Here is a 20,976-nt window from a genome sequence, read left to right on the forward strand (position 1 = left end):
ATATGCAAAATTATGGTCCAAAATTATGGAATTTACTTCGGTATTCAGAATTATGGTATATTTTTTGAGTATGATACGCGTGGTATGGTACATGGTACAGATGGTTGAATTATGGTACGATTCCATAATTATGGTACGAGTTGGCAACGCTGCTCCCGACCTTAGCTCCCGACCAACTGAGAATAATAATCTGCGCCAGCACTGGCCAGCACCGCCGTCGGCGAGAATTGGAACTATTATTTGCCGAAATTCCGGCCGCAGCTAGCTTCACGTATGAAGCGCCGAGTGGGACCTCTTTGTCTTTTCGGCAGCTTGGATCGTAGAGCTTGAAGTCGCTTGAATCTCTTTGGCTTGAATCACCACGAGGTATTAAGATTTAAGTTAAGTGAATTTACCACTAGCGTCCGTTTCCCCCTACGCAAAGCAAACGGCGTTTAATTTTTTCTGTATAGTTTGAAGATAGGCTGAACTTGCTTTAAATTTCAACCAACGTTGGAGGATTCTGGTCTAGGTCTGTGATTTACCCCGACCCGAGTTTATTTTACCCAACACTTATGGCTCATTTCTAAAACGGCTGATAAACTTGTAGGTTAGTTTACTTTCATGCTGTCAACAGTTGCCAGTCTGATAAAATCCCGACAGAGCGAATTCAAGAAAAAAACTTGGTCTTCGGTAACGTGAATACAGTTTATCCATAAGAATGGTATTTTTCACGTGTACTCACTGTGGCGAGGCAATAAAGAAGCCCAAAGTTGAAAAACACTTTCAATTCAAGTGCAGAAATTCCATTTCAGTCAGCTGCATGGATTGTTTCCAAGATTTTCGGTATGGTCTAGTTGGGTTAATTTGATTTAAAAATAAAAAACTACAATACAATTGGCAATATGAAAAATTTGTATTATATTTTGTATAAACTGTGTGCTAGATGATGTATGATTTCATGTATAGGGGACAAGAGTATGCCAAACACACCAAATGCATAACGGAGGCGCAGCGTTATGGTGGAAAAGACTTTGTCCCCCGGCCGAGCAAAAACAAAGGAGAGCAAAAACAACAAGATTGGATTGCAGTAGTACATGCTGTCATTGAAAATTCAGAAAACCTATCAATTGCCGAAAGGAACATTCTTAATGTGTTATCCAATCATGACAATGTGCCAAGAAAGAAAGCAAAGTTTTTCAATTTTATGAAAAGCATGTTAGCTGGTCGAGTTGACTTGACAGTTCTTGAAAGTATATGGACTAAAATGGAAGAAGCTTTTAAGAAAACTTCAGCAAATAAAGCTACTACAAATACTAATGTTTGTTCTCTCGCTCAAGATAATGGAGTGATACCTTCGATTCAGACAGATATATTGGAAAATGAAAACAACGAGAATATAACCAACGAATATAAAAGAGCAGATCCTAATATCGAATACAGTGGGAAATCAGAGAGTTGTGAAATCAGCTTACAGACAACTGATGGTAGTATGAGCAATAAATCAAAAAAATTGCTGAAGCGGAAAATGTCTAAAGAAATGCAATGTCAGAAGGAGGAAAATTTTCACACTAACAACAGGAACTATGAAAATTTCGAGCAAAATTTATCTTCTTCAATAGGTATGGAAGAAAACTGTGTTGGAAGTAAGAAATCTAAAAAACTTATAGGTGATGAATTAGAAAGTACTAATTTAATAACTGTAATGAGTCAGAACTATTGTAAAAATATTTCCAATAATAATGAAATTGTAGTTAAGAAATTTAACTGGAGTGATGCTATATTGGAGGTACTCCACTCTAAAAAGGAAATTTCTTTGAGGAAATTGAGGAAAAATGTCTTACGACAATATCAAACGTATAGTAAAGTTGCAGTACTGAACGGAAATCCTGCTACTAAGTTTGATAGAAAAATTAATAGAATGACGCAGATTGTTATTGAAGATGGAAAAGTTAAGTTGGCAAAGTGATATCTAAACAGACAACATCATGTAAAGAAGAAAAACAACAATAAAAATAAGGGAATATTGATCTATCATCATTCATACAATATTACCTACTTGCGTTATTTGTTAAGTTGCATGCGGTGGTAAATTTACATTTTTATAAACGTTCCCCTTCTGCCAAATAATAAATAATGAAAAACTGGTCCACCCACTCCTATAAATATCTTAGGTGATACATGGATAGTCTCTAACAAATTCTCCCTAAAATTTTAATAAAACATGCTTAAGCTGGTATATCTCTCCAAAATTGACAGTACTGCAGATATAGGATAATTAGGTGCAAGTAAGAAATCATAAGAACGAAAAAAATTAAACATGTGAAAAATAAAATATATGTTTATTGTTCAAAAGGAGGATTGTTATATTAGTGTGATTTTTGAATCAGTCTTGTGCGGGGGAAATTTACAAATGAACAGAAGTTGTGAAATTAATCATGGCCCCATCCAGTCGATATATTTCTTTCAGAATCTAAAACAAAGTGTGAAACATTGTTGCACAAACTTTTAGTTATATAATCTTCATTTGATCATACTTTTTACTCACTTGCCACTGCTTTGCGTTTATTGACATCACGTTCTGAACATGTGAATCATTTCCTTTTCGTTTTGCGTTAGCACATGCTTCTTTGCTACTTGGCTGCACGACCAATTTTCCCCTCTTATCTGTTCAGTGATGTGTGAATGGGTATTTGTTTGAGTAAAATTATTTCTAAATGATTATAATACATGGTGTGGTATATTGGGAAAGAGTAAAGATAACTGTATAACCTTTCGTTAATTGTAATAATCCATCTCTGATTAAGAATGAAACATGTAACATGTTTTCCACAGTTCGACCAAAGTCAAAGGGATTGAGAATAAGTTTGAAGAAATCAAGTGGCTTCTCATTTATTTTGTAATGATGAGACACAAGAGCTTTTATTTTCCGTACTGTTTCTTCTACTCCGTGTTCAACTTTATCGACAGCTTGAACATTCTCAGGTCTTTTAGTAGCTACCTGGATATCTCTTGGTCCTTGCTTTCTCTTTGCGATTTGCTTCTTTTCTAATGGCTTCAAGGTTCCTACACATATAAGAACAGAATTAGAAAATAGCCCTGTGTTTGGGAGGGTAGGGATTGCATTGTATAGATTTTGACAAATTGGAGCACGTGGACGAATGAACAAACCTAAAAGATACGAATAATGTGGAATAACGTTCAAACACTTCAGCATTTCATCAGCCAAAATCGGCCAGTGCGGTTCCTCTAAGATGGTATCTGGGCGCAGCTGCACGTAAGATAACTAGAAGGTAAAACCTTGAAATTGGTAACCATTGCGAATTTAATTTTTTTTTTTTTATTTAAAATTCAATGTGTACGAACAATTTTCTCAGCAAATTCAGTGTGGTCATATGGGCTCATGTCTTTGTTCAAAGTTTCTGTACAACGTTTCATCACATCTGAGGATACATACATGACTTCTGAATCTAGCAGAATTTCGTCAGTGTAATTAGCTGAACAAACAATAAATATATTACTTTTAAAGAAGCAGTATAGAGGATCATTTACTTTTGAAATTCCACGTCAGTATAAGGGCGTGAGTTCTACAAAATTATAAAAGTTGGATAAAAAACATTTATGGAAAAATACCAAAGTTCTTTGCTTTAAAATATACCTTTTTCTAGAGTTTCCTCATCTTCGTTTATAATATCTGTATCAGCCATTATGGTACGTAACGTTTTAATCGTGTTTTTGGATACATTTTCCTCTGGAACGAAAATAGCCAAATATATATAAAAATATGGTTAGTCACAACATCAAAACCATACTAGGATGAATTACATCGTAGTAAACACCTGAATTTCAAACTGATAAGAACTTACGGAGAACTTTAGTTCTTCCCAAATATTTCCGGTAAAATGCTTTCCGCTTTTGTGGAGAGTGAGATGATTCCACGGATACGTTATTTTCGTTGTCTGACATTATAAACACAATTTTTTACCAACCACTTCGAAGCAGATTTAACCGCGCGATAACAGACCATGCACCTCGACAATGAGTGTCAAAAACCTATTTCATCTCGAACGGCGCTCCGAAATCCAGAATACGAAAAATGCATATGTTTCTCTTTGGACGTTGCGTAAAATCCGATCGGCCGGTTGCCAGATAAATAGTGTCGCGAGTCGCCAGAAGTGGGCGCACAGCAAGCCGATTATTGCCAATGTGACGTTCTAACGTCAATTCCGGACAAATTAGGAATTAGACTTACGATCAGTGGTTTGGGTCGCTCAAATATTGATTGAATAGCTTTTTCCCCTGGTTGCACTGAGTGTGACGTCGAGCGGCACTCCACGAAAATTCCCCAAGTTTGTGACTGGAATTCGTTTTAGTTGGAATATATTTCGATTAAAGACAAAACTAGGAATAATAATTCTAGTACAATGCTATAAGATTTGTTAAAGAATCGGGCAGAGATTTGTCGTTGGAATGCAAGTGCTAGACGATTTTATCGTGAGGATCTACCGAGAACAAGTACCTACTGCAGATAAAAACCAAGAGAGCGAATGAACGCTGGGTGCTCGTATTTATTCAGATTGGTAACAGTAGGGGTGTGAATCCTTCTCCTCAAGCATTACCTCACAACAACATTTCTTCTCCTTATTCTAAATTACAACTACGTCGGTATGCTATGCTACGGGACTTATTGGTGTCGGGTGCAAAGTTGATGTTCAGCGTCAGCCAGCGCAAGCTTTGTTGTACGGATTTTTGATGTCGGATTAAATGTACAGAGCTGGTACTCCTTTACTCTAGTCTCCATAGTATAACCCGTGGAACAAACGTGGTATAAATCAGTATAAACATGGCTGGTTCCAGCCTTCGGTTCTAACCTATGGGGTCTAAGGAGGTTCTGTCACGGTCAAGACTCGTATGAAGTATTCTGTGTGTATGAATTGTATTTGTCGGTTCACCCTACTTTACGGTTTCCATTGTGGTTTCCATTACTCGAGTGTCGGCTGAATGATATAATACAACGTCGTCCAAATCTTCTCTTTGGGGTTGAACGAGTATTTGTTTGCGATTTTCCAATTGATTTCTTGCTATAACTTCTCCACATTCCAGTTGCACGACTTATTAAAATGGCTTATCTAACCCGCAAAGAGATAGATGATATGAAGCCTCAAATAGAGAAGGCAGTACATAAGTTTCTGGGTTTTGGCGAGCCTTCAATCGTTACTACTGCTATGAACTGTATTACTTCTGGTTACGACAAGCGTAAAACTGCTGGTAAGTTTCTCTATATCACTGACATTGGGAATGATCTACAATTACAACTATTAAACTGTTTCATTTATTCATCCATCCTTTTTACTCAGTAATCTGAAACTTTCAATGAAACGCTACTACCTAGCATTTAGTTAATTTACTTGAGTTAAATACTCATCTTCTGAGAGCATTTAAAAACATTTTTTTAGAACCTGTATATGTAGTGTGTGATAAATTATTTTTTAGACAAACTTTCGGCACTCTTGGAAGAAAAGAAGGCTACCAAGTTGATGGAAAAAATATTTTCAATTTACGATGACACTAAAGCTAGCCAAAAGACTAAGAAACGTCCCCATATCGATGACAAGGATAAAGACAGAGATGCAAAGAAACCGAAAACAAAAGAAGAAGAATTCATGAATGAAAAACCTACAGAAGCACAGTTGTCCGCTGACAAGGTACATTTACGTTTATGCATTCACTGTTGAGTACTTGCACTGAGAGAAAGAAATTTATTGAATGAAAAAAAAATAAAACTGTTTTGGTCAACTAAATGTGTCACTTAGAGGCGGCAAAACGAATATTTGGTTACAACAATTTATAAGTTGCATGAACTAAATGAGAAATACTTCTTGTGACTTTATTATTATTTAACATAAATATGAGGGTGTACAGTCAATGGAGTATTAAGGTGAATGACCTGTATTATATAGTTGATATGAAAGTAATTTTGTTAATCTAAATACCCAACTTTTGGATCCAACAAATGTTTAAGCAATGCAGTACCATGGTCTGTTGGCTTCAAAAAATTTCAGTCAACGCTACTGAATATTCAGTTGAAAAAATCCCAGCTAGGTACGCATAGAGAAGTGGATTCTGACTGATTCAAGACCACCGGTGTCATCTGCTACCATCTATTCAACCTGCGTAGCAGATGACACCACTGGCCTTGAAGGTGTCAGAATCCACCTTGGGAGGTGTACATACAAGCAACTAAACATTAGATCAGTGTAGTGTTTCAATCATTAAATTTGATTAAATTTGATTCCGCAGAGTACTGAATTCTTTGACGACAAAAAAGATATTTAGTCGAAGCTATTGCACACATTCAAGTGTAGGTATCCCCTTCTTCAACCAGATCATTGAGTTGACGCTACTAAATATTTTTCGGACCTATCAACTTTTCATTCAAATGAACCACGTAGTTCAACTAACTTGTTTGTTCGATTTGACCTGACGGAATTTATAATGTTGACTAAGGTGTATAAATTTTCACAAAATAATGATTGAAGCAACAATTTTTATTCAACTAAATCGATTCGGTTGATTTGCTGACTCTTTTCTCTGCGTGCGATTAACATTCATTAATATTCGGTTAAGAATTTTATCTCCTTATCTTCTTCCTCTACCATTTTTTCTTCATAGATAAAACAAATGATGTTGAATGCTCAAAGAGAGATTGAGGAGCGTAAACGAGCGTTAAAGGCAATACGGCAAGATGATATGCCGCCAGTACGACCCTTGTTCCGAGCTCGCGAACCCATGCCGTCCGTAGGGAGTATGTACAATCAGGGACTGTTGAGTAAAAATGATTCTGACAAAGCTCGGAAGATTGCTGCACTTCAGGCTCAAATTAGGAACAAACTCAGTTCGGGATTATTGGGAAGCCTGCCAGTCCCTGATAAGCCAACACCCTTGATACTGGATGAATCTGGAAGAACAGTTGATATTACGGGAAAAGAGGTTCAACTCACCCAGGTCGTTCCTACGCTAAAAGCCAATATTCGAGCAAAGAAACGAGAAGAATTCAAAGCACAGCTGCAGGATTCTAAGGGACCAGAGGAGATGCAGGATACACATTTTTTCGACAATCGGATCGGTGCAAAGCCAGCCCAAAGAAATAAACGAGCCTTAAAGTTCCATGAGCCTGGGAAGTTTCAACAACTGGCGGACAGAATACGTATGAAAGCCCAGTTGGAAAAACTGCAAAATGAAATATCACAAATTGCCAGAAAAACCGGTATTAGTTCGGCGACAAAACTTGCACTGATTGCCCCCAAAACTGAAGCCTTGAACGAAGATGTACCCAATGTCGAGTGGTGGGATTCGGTTATTATTACCGGATGTTACGCAGGTGACAAAGAACAAATGCCAGTCAAGATTTCCGCTATTACAAACTTGGTTGAACATCCAACGCAAATGCGGCCTCCAAGTAAGTTATAAAACACTCGACGATTAGATTGTTTGAAATAGTACTTTCACCACTTGTCTGGTTGCGATACGAAAATTGAAATCCTCGAAAGAAAAGTGTTATAGCCCATAGTACCTTAAATAAGTATCATCAGAGAAATACGAATACATGGCAACAACCATATTTGTCATGTATGTTTGTAACTACAGAGCTTTCACTTGCTCAAGAATTACTTGCTTGTATATTAATATTACTTATTCATTTTTTTTGCTACCTGTACGAGGTCTTAGTACTTGCTAAGCACGACAACGCGTCTATACCAGGTTGAAGAAACACTTTTAACGCTCTTCGATCCATTTTCCTTCTGCTTATAGCTGATCCTCTCAAGCCGATCTACATGCCAGTATTTCTTACAAAGAAGGAGCGTAAAAAATTACGACGGCAGAACCGACGAGAAGCATGGAAAGAGGAACAGGAGAAGATCCGTCTGGGTTTGGAACCACCGCCTGAGCCAAAGCTAAGGATCTCTAATTTAATGCGTGTCTTGGGTACAGAAGCTGTACAGGATCCTACAAAAATTGAGGCTCATGTCCGTCAGCAGATGGCGAAGAGATTGAAGGCTCATGAGGATGCAAATGCGGCACGGAGGCTTACTGCGGAACAACGACGCGAGAAAAAAGCTCGTAAGCTAAAGGAGGATACCACCCTTGGTGTACACGTAGCAGTTTACAGGTAATCCATTGTTTGATATATACCCTCCCCATGGGGATGACCATGTTCATAGAATTATATTTAAATGAACTATTTTAGGATACGAGATCTAGTTAATAATGCGTCGAAGAAGTTCAAAGTGGAAACAAATGCCAAACAATTATACTTGACCGGATGTGTGATGTTGTTTCGCGACTGCAATGTAGTTGTAGTTGAGGGTGGAGCTAAACAACTGAGCAAGTATAAACGTTTGATGGTACGGCGAATAAAATGGGAAGAGGATATCGTCAAAGATAATGATGGAAACGAGGTGCCTAATAGATGTGTCTTGGTTTGGGAGGGTACAAGCAAACAGCGTCACTTTGGTGAGATAAAATTCAAGGTGTGCCCAATCGAAAAAATGGCAAGGGAACACTTCAAAAAACATCAGGTTGAACACTATTGGGATCTGGCATATAGTGGTGCGGTACTGGACAATACAGATGATGCACGTTCCTAAAACCTAATGTGGTAATGAAAAGATATTACAAATAATGAATCGTAGAATTCTTGGAGAGAAATAAATGATAAATAATCAAATTCAGATAGTTTTACGTATTTTGTGTAAAGTTGGAGGTTGTTAAACTAATTCAATATCTACTCACAATCAGTCAATGGATAGACTGAAGGACGATTGTTTCTGTTTGTAATAATGGAGCTATGGATCACTTGTTAAACATCTGCTTTCGTCGCTTGGATTGAATTTCAGTACATCTATAGTTTCGATCCCTCTGTAAGTATCTTAGTAGTCATGACATGCAAGAATAGCCATGAAATGACGTAGTTGCAAGATCTTGGACGCTTAGAGCCCATGTAATTAGTAACCCTCCAGGGAGTGATGAGACAACGCCTAAGGGGATCCCCAGCCTTCTATTTGAAAGATCTATTTGTGGGGGCAGTTTTTGGGTAAAATTCAACTATCAAAAAATCGGAAGTGAAATACTTCTTCTAAAGCCTTCCGAATTTTATATTTTACGGACAAAACGATACGTACAGACCGATTGAGATTTCTAAACCGTTTTGTAGCATGTGTGACATACATTTTACGAAAAAAACAATATATTAACTCTCTAATTTTAAAACATTGTTTTTTCACTCAAACTACATACTGTTCAATGATTTCCAATCTAAAAGGTGCGTGACATTCACTATTATGCATATACACATACATTGATCTTATCGCCAAAGAGGAACACTGTGATAGATCTTACACACGAGTAATATTCTGAATGTGTCGTAAGCATGTATGAATTATAAGAAAGATAGTTCCAATGAAATTGATGATATACAACTCATATTAATGACAACAATAATACAATGGTGAGTTATTTACAATAGTAACTGTAATTAGAGCTGTGCAGGTACCAGAATTCTTCGGGTCGGGTCGCGTCGGGAAAAATGTATTGGTTTCGAGTTGGGTTCTCGGAATTTCCGGAACCTTCGGGATTTATGAAAATGTCGGAATTCCTGAAAACATCAGGGTTCCTGAAATTAGGTTTTTTTTTAAATTATCCGGATTCCCGGTTCGCCCGATGAAAGGTGATATTATTTTTACTAAAAATATTCATGCCATTTAGATATTACTATTTACTATTAGTACGTAGTATTTAGTACCTGTCCAATCGTATTACAAATATGAGGTAAGTTAGGTTACCCACGTTTCGAATTTTTCAAAGATGTTTGGTTTTCCGGAGATTTTTTGTTTTACAAAGATTCCGATCTTGCCAAGCATTGCGGGATCGCCAAAAAGCCCATCTAATACAAACCAGTCCCTAATCCGCGAAAAACAACAGCAACAACAACCCGAACCTCGTTTCAATATATTGTCATTTCATTTATTTTTTTTAAATAAATTTCTAAGATATGTTCGACTACTGAAGCACTACTCGAATCTAAGCGCAAACGTTTCACCGTTGACAGCCCACGAAAGCGCTACGGCCAACGGAACATTGAAGTTCACGACTAATTCTGAGTGTCCACACGGTTTACGTGCCTTCTGGTAAACGAGCCTGGGTACTTCCAATTAATAATAACGTTCACGGTAACCGTAGCGACCAATTTTTATGCAAAATGGACAATAGTGTGGGATCTGAATTTCGTTCGTAAAAACCACCTCGTATGATAGTGACCGACAAGTGGTCAAGTTTAGCAGTCCGAAACCCTGTCGAACTCCATTGGGTATACATTTATCGCGGTGTGACTCATCCTGTCTCCTCATCCTTCCTGGTGTATGCAGGGAGAGCCAATCGAAGTGCGGGCCCCATCGGGCAAAGTGGACCCACTGTAGAAAGGAATGAGATTTAACAAAATATCGATATCGCTTGAAATGTATTTTTAGGCCGAAGAAAAACAAATTGCGATGTCAAAATTGGTCTAACGTTATTCGTTTCTTAAGGGACCCACTTTGCCTCGGACTTCTACGCACATATACCATACGTACGTATACAGGGGTATATCGCCTCTTCTCTTGTACTTGAATCCTACTCTCCCGCAGACTAAAGTCCCGGTCGTAACCACTTGTGCTGCAATATATGTATGATGTATACGTAGATACATATAACTTACAGGAGTATAGTAGCGGATTATGTTCAGTTCCATCGTCTATAGTGCAGGTGAATGTAATTTGTACAATCCTTAGCCTCATTCTCATCAAAGCCTGTGTCTCGGTTCGGTGGATTCGGTCAATTGCTCTCTAACACTCGCAGCCAGCGGAGTGCGGTAGTTCGTTGTTGTGGCGAGTCAAGAATCTGAATCAGAAAATCGTGTGCCAGGCATCTTGTTCCTCGTCCTTTGTGAAAACACCGTAGACGAATGAAAATTTCTCGTCGAAAGTGTCGATAGGATGATTGACTTGGATTTCAAGGTAATCGGATTGGCGTTGCGGTAAGTATCATGTATACGTTCTATATTATACTCATGTGTAATGTATAGTATGTAAATTCCCCTTTTTCACCTCTAGACACTGTCTAACGTAAGGATAGCCCGCTTGTGCTCGGAATTATTTATTAGCTTATTAATTAATTATAAATATAATGTATAATCATATCCATCTCAAACTGTGCAAAGTAGTCGCACGAAGAAATGAAATTGGTAGCGTTATTTCACGGAATTTGCTTAAAAATTGAGAAAAAATCCCGCTGCATCAGTCTTAATCTGAAACTTTCGATTCAAAGAGTCAAAATATGCAGAAAACGACTACTTATATTATACGTTTGACTGATTTTCTCTATTTTTTACAGTGTTTTCAACGCGCTAATGCATTCATGAGAAGCGTACTGTATTGTACATACGTGTTACTGCATACGCATAGATAAATCTCAAACTGTCAGCATTGGAAGACGCAAAACATTAAAAAGTTTCGATCCCTTCTAAATTTACATTTATCACGACCGATCCAAGTTTCATATCTTTCGAATTACCATCATTTTCATCCGTAGAGGGAATTTGCAGTTTTGATAATGTATGTAAGTACTTTCTGATGCCCTTTTAAATGGCAATAAAAAAATAACAATAAACTGTTCGCGATCCATTCGAAAAAAGCGAGTTAACCTTCACAGAACCTTGGTGGCTCCACTTACAAAAAATCTAACGCGTTCATAATGCGTTATTACCCCCCTTCGAACCTTAAATATTTTGAACGAAACATCTTTTCGTATCTTGCTTAGTTTTGGGGTAATCGACCCTAGGCGATTAAAATGAAACACCTTGTATGTAGAGAAGAGAAGAGAATAGAAGAAGAGACGAAGATGCTAATTAGCAGAAGAGAAACCGTGGGTTTGGAATATTTGATAAAGCTGACTATAATTCATTTAGCTGTATGTGAATGTGTAGGTACTCATAGATATGTACAAAATGCAACTATAGGTATCTAGTATATTGAACTAAAGAACCTAACTCTACCAAATGTCAGTACCTTGTTCAACGTCGCCAGTTCTCTATCACTCACAGTTGGGTCCTGACCATTTCTGCGCTTGTCCATGGGACTCTGCTGCCCTTACGTATGGTGCAAGAGCTGGGTAAGCGCGCCAACGTCTTGAGCGCACGGTACGACCAGATGGAGGCTGGCATACTTAACTCGAAGATTCACCTGACACAGGGTACACCCGCTTGGTATCTAGGAGCTTCACATACGATTCTTCCGGAAATTAGAAATCTTACGCACAGGGCAATCCGATCAGAAACCGTTGCGATGATGTTAGTGGCGGCTATGAATATGACACCGAACGAGGCTGTCACGATCCTACCTTCAATGGGGCTGGCGGCATTCGGACTATGCGACAGTAACTCTGGGGAATTTTCTGAAATAATCGAGAGCTGTGAGACTACGACGTTTCCGAGTAGAATCAAGTACAGAAGCCAATCGGGTAGGTGTAACAACCCCAAACACTCCAATTGGGGTGCTGCTTTCGAGTCATATGCCCGACTTCTGCCGGCTGAGTACGCGGACGGCGTATCGCTTCCCCGGTTATCGAATCTCCCAAGTGCCCGAGAAGTATCACTGGGTGTCCACTCGGGTCTACCGGATCAGCCGCATCCATATTTGATGGCACTGGTAGCGTTATTTGGTCAATTCATCGCATACGACTTGTCTCACACACCGAAGGTCGAACTGCCTGACGGAACGAAGCTCAAATGCTGCGATGTCAGCTACGAACACTTTCATTCCGAGTGCTTTCCTATAAAGACTGGCAACGACACGGCAGCCCACTGTATGGAGTATACACGGTCGGCTCCGGATCCCGGAAACATCTTCGAGGTATATTTCCATGTGTATTGTATTTATGTACATATAAGTACACACGACATCCATACGAGGGGGAAAGTGAGCTATATTGAATCACGTTACTCTAAAAGAAATGATGTATGTATGTACATACGTATAGCACAAGCATTGTATGCCCTATCCTCCGAAAAGCACCTCTGGTGCAAGAACCTCGCGCCAAGTACATTTGAGTGGAAACCTCAGACGAAATTCACTTTGTACTTTGGAAACAACCAAAATGTTAATGTTCATTCAATGTAAGTGTTGAAAACAATATCCTACCTTCACAAAGAATAGTGGGATCAAAATCCTCACTGCCAAGTATATTTCATCGCAGAAATAATAAATGGACGCTACAAATATAGAATTAGGGACGATACGACGAATTCGGTGGATTTCACTACCATGCCAAATGACGGGTTAGGCGGTGAAGTAAATTCGATATTGTTATCGAATTGTATTATTATATGATATACATATACATGACACACCTGATTATATTATTATATACTAATATCGTACCAGAGTGGTCACAATCTGTATTATACATATAACATGTTTTTCTAAACTGACGTCAATAAGGTTAAGCCCTTCATCAAAACTGTAGCGTAAGAAAGCTATCAATTTTTTTGCACTCACGTTCAAGAGTTGGAATATTTTTATCAAAGCTCCCTATATACAATTAGGCATTGACATTATGTCCCTGCTACTCCACCAAGCTCTACAGTTTTTATTCTATTGCGTGTGTCGTAAACTTCTCGGGTGGAGCTATTTTTAGCGTATATGTCGTATACGTATACACACAGTTCAGGCGTATATCATATATCTAGTCTGAAAGTCCACAACGGTTGACGACAATTCTTGTTTGATCTGAAGATTTCGACGATGTTGGGAATATTACAATTGGTATAAGCTGCAATGAGCTCTCCGTGCACTGATTGCATTGCAAGAGCCTAAATTAAAGCTCTTGGAGATAACGTTATAAATAAAATTGTCAGATGTCGTGAGTCACCGTGAGAGCGGAGACATATGTGATAATATTCTCGCCGTAAAGGCCAAAGGCCTGTTCTCTTCGCGGTAAAAGAGGGTGCGTTAGCTCGCGCGCTGAATTATTATTTATTTCCAATGAACTTGGCGCGAGAAAAGAGCGTCCCTTTTCACACGGTGGTACGATTTATCTAGTGCTACGAAGTAGTCTACCTTCACCTATAAGTGTGTAATGTGGAAAGAGAATAGGTATATCATCATCAGGAATCTGAGTGTGAACTTTTTTTGTAGCTCGCCCAAAATTCATGAAAACACATAATCATACATAGATTATACTTTTCTGCATACACTAGTATTAAAATATTTCTGTAACGATGTACGATTATAAGTTTCATACCGTGCAATTCACGTATTTCACGAATGCAAGTAATTTATAGAAAACGATTTTTCCAAAGTATTGTAGTCGTACATACGACAAACCCATCTGAAATTGATTAATTTAATTACCACACATATAGGGTTGTAGATTAGGGCCACGACAGCAAATAAATCAGGCAACATCGTACTTGGATTTGTCTTCGGTCTATGGAAGTTCCAATTCGAAGACGAGAGTACTACGTTCAGGTGCCGGAGGCCGGCTGAAAACGCAAAGGAAAAACTTACCGATGCCATCTGCAATACCGGGCAGCTGCCGGAGCGATATCGCGGCGTTCCCATGCTTTTTCAGTGGCGATGCCCGTATCAACGAACATCCGGGTCTCGCTCTCATACACCTTCTCTTTATACGAGAACACAACAAGGTGGCAGCTCGACTCGAGTCCCTTAATGCTCACTGGAATGATGACACGTTATTTGAGGAAGCTCGGCGAATCGTGATTGCCGAATTACAGCATATCACCTACAACGAATTCCTGCCAGTTGTACTAGGCGAGTCTACGCTTGACAGGTTCGCACGTCAATCATTCGTATATTCAAAATGTAGCCGTATGTAGAAAAAAAGTGTAGAAGTGTGCTTCATGTTGCTGCGATTTTTATACAAACCGTTACCAGCACTCGCAAGTAAAAAACGTTATTGACGAATAGTGCTGATAGGTTAATTGAAAAGGATGATGGCGAGAAATGAATTTTCCGAATTTTTTTAATCACAGCCAATTTTATGAAATTCAGGGAGATGAAGGCAGCGTGAGGCACTTCGGAAACGATATGATCATGCAGGTTACATGAACATTTTTCTCTTCTTATTTACATATCGCTGAAGAAAATATAAATCTCACTGCTTGTGTTGCCCAACAATAAATTGAAAAAAATAGTTACTCGGGACTTAGCGAGCAGTGTCTCTAATAAATGAAAGATTTTAAACAATCTTTCGCATGTCTCACGCTGCGCCAGGCGTCCCATTGTATTCTACTCTTGTGCCTTCTATATTATAGTACGTATGTTTAGCAATTTAAGATTGTAGCTAATAATACAAAAACGTCTTTAATTTGCATCTAATCACAGATTCCTTATCGGCGGTACGGAAAGAATGATTCTTTATCCATACCTAATCCAACTAGTCGTTGGTAAACTATATCTTATGACAATACTGTCAATATGTTCTGTGTAAATGAACTCAATTTAAAGCATTATATGGAGGCGGGGGGGGGGGGGGGGGGGGGGGGGGCAGAATGCGGCACTTGAAGCAGATGAAAAGCTTGGTGGGAATTGTTTTATTGATCTTTTACTATATTGGAGGTGCCCCACTTTGACGCAGGAGACACAAAATAGTGTATTTCAAGAACACATATTTTCCTTGTAACTTAAAAAAGGCTATTATTTACGTTAACTTTAATTAAACAGAAATAGAAAAAATATCATTTGAATAACCATGATCATTTTTTTTCCTTAAATGCCACATTTTATCGTCAACTTCCCTGTATACATCTACCTATTACATAGGTATATCAATGACTGCTGAAAAATTTTGCTTCCATGATTTCGCGTCTAGATGGAATATTCGACTTGAGGTGGAAGGTTTTTTCGAGGGATATCAACCACAGACAGATGCGACATTGTCAAATGCAGCTGCTTCCGTGGGTCTTCTTTTTGTTGCCGCCATCACCCCCAAGACCATCGATCTAGTCGATACGCGATCGAAAAAGTTCGTCAAGTTTGGCGAAAGATCTTTACTTTCTTCGTTTTACGCACCGCAGGAAATTTACGAAGCTGGTGCAATCGATCGACTGATTGCTGGGGCAACAGGTGAGACACACGAAAAATATATTTAAATGTTCATTGATCCTGGAGCCATATTACATAGTTGCAAATTTTAAATATCAAAGGCCATCAATATGCATGAACTTAGAATGACGACGCTGGTTGAAATTCCGATGTACAGGCTTTAACACGGATGGCAGAAAAATCATCGCATTAAAATATACCATGAGAATCATACATGATTTGAATACCTATAGGTCTCTTACAGTTAGTGGTATTCGTATGTTTTTTCGTATATTTAGGGGACCCTTTCACATGTTTCATCGTAATCGGAATTTTGACGAATGATGACTTGAAATTTTTCACATAGAGCAGCGTTATTGGGGTGAACGTACGTGGTGAACTCGGTTCAAGGTCAATCGAAAAACAATTATTTCTATGGAGATCAATCAGTTTTCCTCTTACCTAATTCATCGTGAGTCCGAAATCTGCACACATGGTAATTAACTACGTGATTTTAGGTTTATACAAAGTAGGATAGCGATTGTAACTTGCAACACGAAGAAATTGATCCATAGTAGTTCCAGAAGGTTTACGAGTGAAAGGTGCCACTTGTGGTCACTGATTAATGTTTGGTCAGACGTGCGAAGAGCTTTAATAGCTTTTGGTACTACAGATCCATATATTCAGTAATTGCAATAATCACAAGACATACATATTTTGCAGTAAATATTGAACGGAACTTTTAATTACCAAATTGTTTGAAAACCAAATTTTACAGTGATCAAATCTGATAAAACATTTGTGTACGATTTGAGTTAGCCAAAACAGATACTGATGAGGTACCATGCTAAAATTGGCGTATGAACAGTGCGTTGCGGAGCTTGTAACGGTCAGTGTCATACGAAGTTACATTGATGAGAAATGACAGGATTGAAAAATAAAATTGAATATGCATACGTCTGTATGATTAACTTATGGCCACCCAACTAAATGAAATTCTGTTACGATACAGTTGGGCACTCCAGGAAACCTGTGCCACCTGGACTCAATGAGATATTTCTTGGGCGATATTTCCACGATGGTAAGTCTCCGGAGAATCCGGTCGATCTCGCTGCACAGCTCATTCAACGTGGCAGGGACCACGGTCTACCGCCTTATACAAAGTGGAGGACGTTTTGCGGATTGCCCGATGCCAGTACCTTCGCGGATCTCCGTGGTACGATATCCGACGAAGCAATACGGAGGTTACACCTCGTATACGGGCAAGTAACAACTTTAGAATTTAATTCCCCGAGCGTTGATGACTTTCCCTTTATGACACAATACCTGCAATGCAACGTCGAAATGTAGGCGGAGTATCTTATTAGTCTGTTTATTTGACATTAAAATGAAAATCACGAACGAGGTAATAGCAACAGACGGTAAATGTGAAGGTGAGAATGTTACAGAACCTGAATATTCCAAATCGAATGAATACGCACCAACAGGTATGTATTTCATATAAACGTATCTACACTGTAACAGAATGCATTTAGCGTTTCGATCGTGATCAACTTCTCCTGTCCTTGGCATTAGCGGGCCTTACATCATCGTTTCATAGTTTACGTTTCTCTAAATCCGTTTACTGTTTCCATATGACTACAACCAGTGACCTTGACGGTAGTTGCACGTATAAATTACGGTTGACAATGAGACGTGCAAATCCTGTAAGCTGTGGAATTTCTCGATAAGACCATGCATTCGCAATATCACACGATCTGATTACACATAATATCAACCAAAAACGTCATACATCAGGAAAGAATACCACGAAATAGAAATTGGAACTATCCCACCGCTGACTCACATAGTGTGATACATGTGCCACATTTAAAATTGTCATGTACATACATTATACATATAACGAGTGTATTTCGCAGTGAACAACGTCGACGTACCCATTCATGTTACATTGGCGTGTCAGACAGAATAATATATTGCAAACGTTGGGGAAAAAATTGATATTCAATATGTTACAACGAAATGTGATCTCGTAAAATAAAGATATAGGGAAAGTTGTGTCAGTGTAATATTTGATATACATTTTAATATTGCAACAGCTTCAAGTTTGTGCGTAGCTGGGACTGATGGAACTGTTGCGTATAGTGTGTACATCTGAAGCAGCGGTTCCAATTTGAAGCACATTATTGAAAAGCAGTCGCTATAGATTGTGAATTGAATCTATATTTTTCCAATATCCAAATCAAAATATTGTTCACCGAGCCTGCAGAATTACTTGATCTAAAAGCTGCACTAATAACTATTGTTTTTATTCAAATAAAACATACTGTGAACTCTGATGTTAACTATATTATGAAATATTATCCTACTTCTACGAATGAAAGTACTTATCGATTACTCGGGATCGACTCTTATGTTTTGAATTTCTACTGTAGGAGTGTCAAGGATGTCGACCTCGTTACCGGGGCTTTCGCAGAGGCTCCCATTGGGGGATCCATAATAGGTCCGACGTTTTCGTGTCTACTCGGACGCACATTCAGAAATATCCGCCTCGGTAAGATCTCTGCTTGTATTTTAAAAGGGGCTGCTAACTTGAATACCTAATGGGAGTATTAAGTATTCACTTACTGTTAACATGTTTTAAACTTACCTTTACGCCCTATGGCCGCAGGTGACAGATATTGGTACGAGAACGGGAATACACCGGGAGCTTTTACGTTGGAACAGCTAAAAGAAATACGCAAGAGCTCCATGGCAATGTTACTGTGCAACAACGGGGACCATCTCGAACAAGTGCAGCCAAGATCCTTTATTTTGAGCGATTCTTTTTTGTAAGTTTTCGTATTCATCCATCAATGATCGCGCTCCTGCCATTTATGTTACTCCCTAGTCATGCAATGAACTCACCCACTATCTTAATCACATCTTATAATTCCGAGCAGTGAAATTAGTCCAGTCAAATTAGCTCTAATAATAGGCCGATCTTGTTGTTGGCTTACCACACTTGGGGACCAAGCGCTTTTTATGTAAAAAAAATGCGCTCATTTCGAAAATCCTAGTCCCCGTGGGCGCAAAGTGGCGGAACATATTGTTAAAAATCAAAAACTGAAAAATTACCAAATAAAGTCGCATTTTTTCGCATTCATCGTCGAATATCTCGGAAAGTATGGCTCTTAGGCAAAAAATGTACAGAGGTCAATTTGCTGAGAATTATATTTTCCACAAGACGCACTTGGTCTCGAATGTTAATTTTCAAAATTTGATTTTTTTTAATGCAAAATACGAAAAAAGAAATTTGCAAAATTGAGTACTCATTATCCCCCCTTAAAATTCATCCAACCTCTTTGATGATCGGTAATCAATTACCTCTTTTGGTTGCAAAACAGTGAGTTAAACCCGATCCCTGTGGGTAGAATAGTTATTGCATAATTAAGCAACAAAAAAAAAAAAGTAATGCCTTCTGTAGCATTTGCTATAACACCCACACTGGTCTCGATTTTTTTACCCATATTAGACACCCCCAATAACAATTTCCAATGGTTTTTTAATTTTTTTTTCCAATTTGACGGCCTACAGAATTTTTGAAAAAAAAAAATCACTTTTTTTCCCAATAATAAATGGAATAACTTTCAACCTATACTATCAAGTGTTACCTTATAGTACACGGTTAGAAAGCTGTTTTAAAGACGTACAATTTCCCAAAAAAAACGTCGAAATCCAATGGGTAGATCCCGAGATAATGGTCTTTAACTTTAGAGCTCGTTTTTGAGGCAACTATAAATGCTAGCACAATCTGCAGAACGCCGATCGGTTTGATGAACCAACTTCTATCCACGTGCAAGTTGTTGAAAATATTATAATACGAATTTGCATTTAGAATGCAAGAGAGAGTGAACGCCGTCGCGCGAAATTGCAGCGTGCGCGGCTCCCGTGCAGCGTGCGCGGCGGTGGTGGGGGAAGAGCGAAGCCGTCTTTGCAAAATAAATGTTCTCGGCGCGCTTTTTCATTGCGAATTTCTCGGCTTCTATTAGACCAAAATGCATGACTTTTTTTTTTAAATTTGAATGTTTTGAGTCAAGTAATGCAATGAACATAATCGTTATCCTAAATTCAACACAGTTTACAAGATATTACAGGAAATTGTAGTACAGTACAGTATATTGTAATTGTTTCTATTAGTAGAAACGATAATATTTGTAAGAGCTATACTAATTTTTCAGTTTTTGATTTTTAACAATATGTTCCGCCACTTTGCGCCCACGGGGACTAGGATTTTCAAAATCAGCGCATTTTTTTACATAAGAAGCGCTTGGTCCCCAAGTGTGGTAAGCCAACACCCAACCCAATCCCTATATAATTTGACTAGACTAAATCATATACGTATATTTGAAATCAAACACCTTTTAAATGAGTTCATCTTCACCCTACAGAAACCCAATTTCCAACTGCTCAACGCTGACTACCTTGGACTTAACACCTTGGAAGGAGAGATTAACAGGAACAACTTGACTTATTCCTATGCAAACACTGCAATGTATACTTCCGTGCATGCCACGGAATATCCGCATTGACGAGACAAAGTGATTCTGTACAGACATGAGTTGCATCAAAGCAATAGCTTTATGTTAAATAAATAATTTTTCAGTTTTTTTGTAGTACCCTCGTTGAGTAAGATGCGTTAATAAAATCTGATTTTATCCTTTACAACTATAAGTTATTTCAATCACTATAAATTGTTTAGCTTCAATTCGCATTAAGTAAAACTTGCAACAAAATATGACGAAGCTGGGTGTACTGTTTGGAATTTCTAATTGTAACGGTACGTTTACAACGCAAGTTATGGACCGTCGCCTCCACCTCA

General features: G+C 38.4%; 4 protein-coding genes across 4 annotated transcripts; 3 read left to right on the forward strand and 1 right to left on the reverse strand.

Annotated features, from left to right (window-relative positions):
• Positions 1-589: 589 nt before the first annotated feature.
• Positions 590-2,138, forward strand: LOC124413297 (cell growth-regulating nucleolar protein). The gene is made up of 2 exons (XM_046893802.1): positions 590-825; positions 949-2,138. The coding sequence occupies exons 1-2, from the start codon at positions 701-703 to the stop codon at positions 1,946-1,948; spliced, it is 1,125 nt and encodes a 374-aa protein (XP_046749758.1). The 5' UTR covers positions 590-700; the 3' UTR covers positions 1,949-2,138.
• Positions 2,139-2,302: 164 nt separating this feature from the next.
• Positions 2,303-4,121, reverse strand: LOC124413298 (EP300-interacting inhibitor of differentiation 3). Its single transcript, XM_046893803.1, has 7 exons — positions 3,846-4,121; positions 3,638-3,730; positions 3,346-3,476; positions 3,151-3,265; positions 2,752-3,045; positions 2,528-2,646; positions 2,303-2,452 (listed from the first exon to the last, which is right to left on the reverse strand). Exons 1-7 carry the CDS (start codon positions 3,943-3,945, stop codon positions 2,387-2,389), a joined length of 918 nt encoding a protein of 305 aa, XP_046749759.1. The 5' UTR covers positions 3,946-4,121; the 3' UTR covers positions 2,303-2,386.
• A 720-nt stretch (positions 4,122-4,841) lies between these two features.
• LOC124413162 (U4/U6 small nuclear ribonucleoprotein Prp3) lies at positions 4,842-8,711 on the forward strand. Its single transcript, XM_046893552.1, has 5 exons — positions 4,842-5,247; positions 5,473-5,684; positions 6,652-7,438; positions 7,792-8,149; positions 8,228-8,711. The coding sequence occupies exons 1-5, from the start codon at positions 5,100-5,102 to the stop codon at positions 8,625-8,627; spliced, it is 1,905 nt and encodes a 634-aa protein (XP_046749508.1). The 5' UTR covers positions 4,842-5,099; the 3' UTR covers positions 8,628-8,711.
• Positions 8,712-10,776: 2,065 nt separating this feature from the next.
• On the forward strand, positions 10,777-20,766 carry LOC124413173 (peroxidase-like). Its single transcript, XM_046893566.1, has 8 exons — positions 10,777-11,050; positions 12,116-12,923; positions 14,435-14,862; positions 15,904-16,157; positions 17,128-17,377; positions 18,551-18,669; positions 18,787-18,946; positions 20,546-20,766. Exons 1-8 carry the CDS (start codon positions 11,010-11,012, stop codon positions 20,622-20,624), a joined length of 2,139 nt encoding a protein of 712 aa, XP_046749522.1. The 5' UTR covers positions 10,777-11,009; the 3' UTR covers positions 20,625-20,766.
• The last annotated feature ends 210 nt before the right edge of the window (positions 20,767-20,976 follow it).

Source organism: Diprion similis, chromosome 12 (genome assembly GCF_021155765.1).
Source record: "Diprion similis isolate iyDipSimi1 chromosome 12, iyDipSimi1.1, whole genome shotgun sequence".
NCBI classification, from domain to species: domain Eukaryota; kingdom Metazoa; phylum Arthropoda; class Insecta; order Hymenoptera; family Diprionidae; genus Diprion; species Diprion similis.

Coding starts and splice junctions, on each gene's coding strand:
- LOC124413297 (XM_046893802.1), top strand. CDS start 701: ATGGTATTTTTCACGTGTACTCACTGTGGCGAGGCAATAAAGAAGCCC. Junction 826..948: donor GATTGTTTCCAAGATTTTCG/GTATGGTCTAGT, acceptor TTTCATGTATAG/GGGACAAGAGTATGCCAAAC.
- LOC124413173 (XM_046893566.1), top strand. CDS start 11,010: ATGATTGACTTGGATTTCAAGGTAATCGGATTGGCGTTGCG. Junction 11,051..12,115: donor GTAATCGGATTGGCGTTGCG/GTAAGTATCATG, acceptor TATCACTCACAG/TTGGGTCCTGACCATTTCTG. Junction 18,947..20,545: donor ATTTTGAGCGATTCTTTTTT/GTAAGTTTTCGT, acceptor TTCACCCTACAG/AAACCCAATTTCCAACTGCT.
- LOC124413162 (XM_046893552.1), top strand. CDS start 5,100: ATGGCTTATCTAACCCGCAAAGAGATAGATGATATGAAGCCTCAAATA. Junction 7,439..7,791: donor AACGCAAATGCGGCCTCCAA/GTAAGTTATAAA, acceptor TTCTGCTTATAG/CTGATCCTCTCAAGCCGATC. Junction 8,150..8,227: donor GTACACGTAGCAGTTTACAG/GTAATCCATTGT, acceptor GAACTATTTTAG/GATACGAGATCTAGTTAATA.
- LOC124413298 (XM_046893803.1), bottom strand. CDS start 3,945: ATGTCAGACAACGAAAATAACGTATCCGTGGAATCATCTCACTCTCCA. Junction 3,266..3,345: donor CTGAATTTGCTGAGAAAATT/GTTCGTACACAT, acceptor TTTACCTTCTAG/TTATCTTACGTGCAGCTGCG. Junction 2,453..2,527: donor TAAACGCAAAGCAGTGGCAA/GTGAGTAAAAAG, acceptor ACTTTGTTTTAG/ATTCTGAAAGAAATATATCG.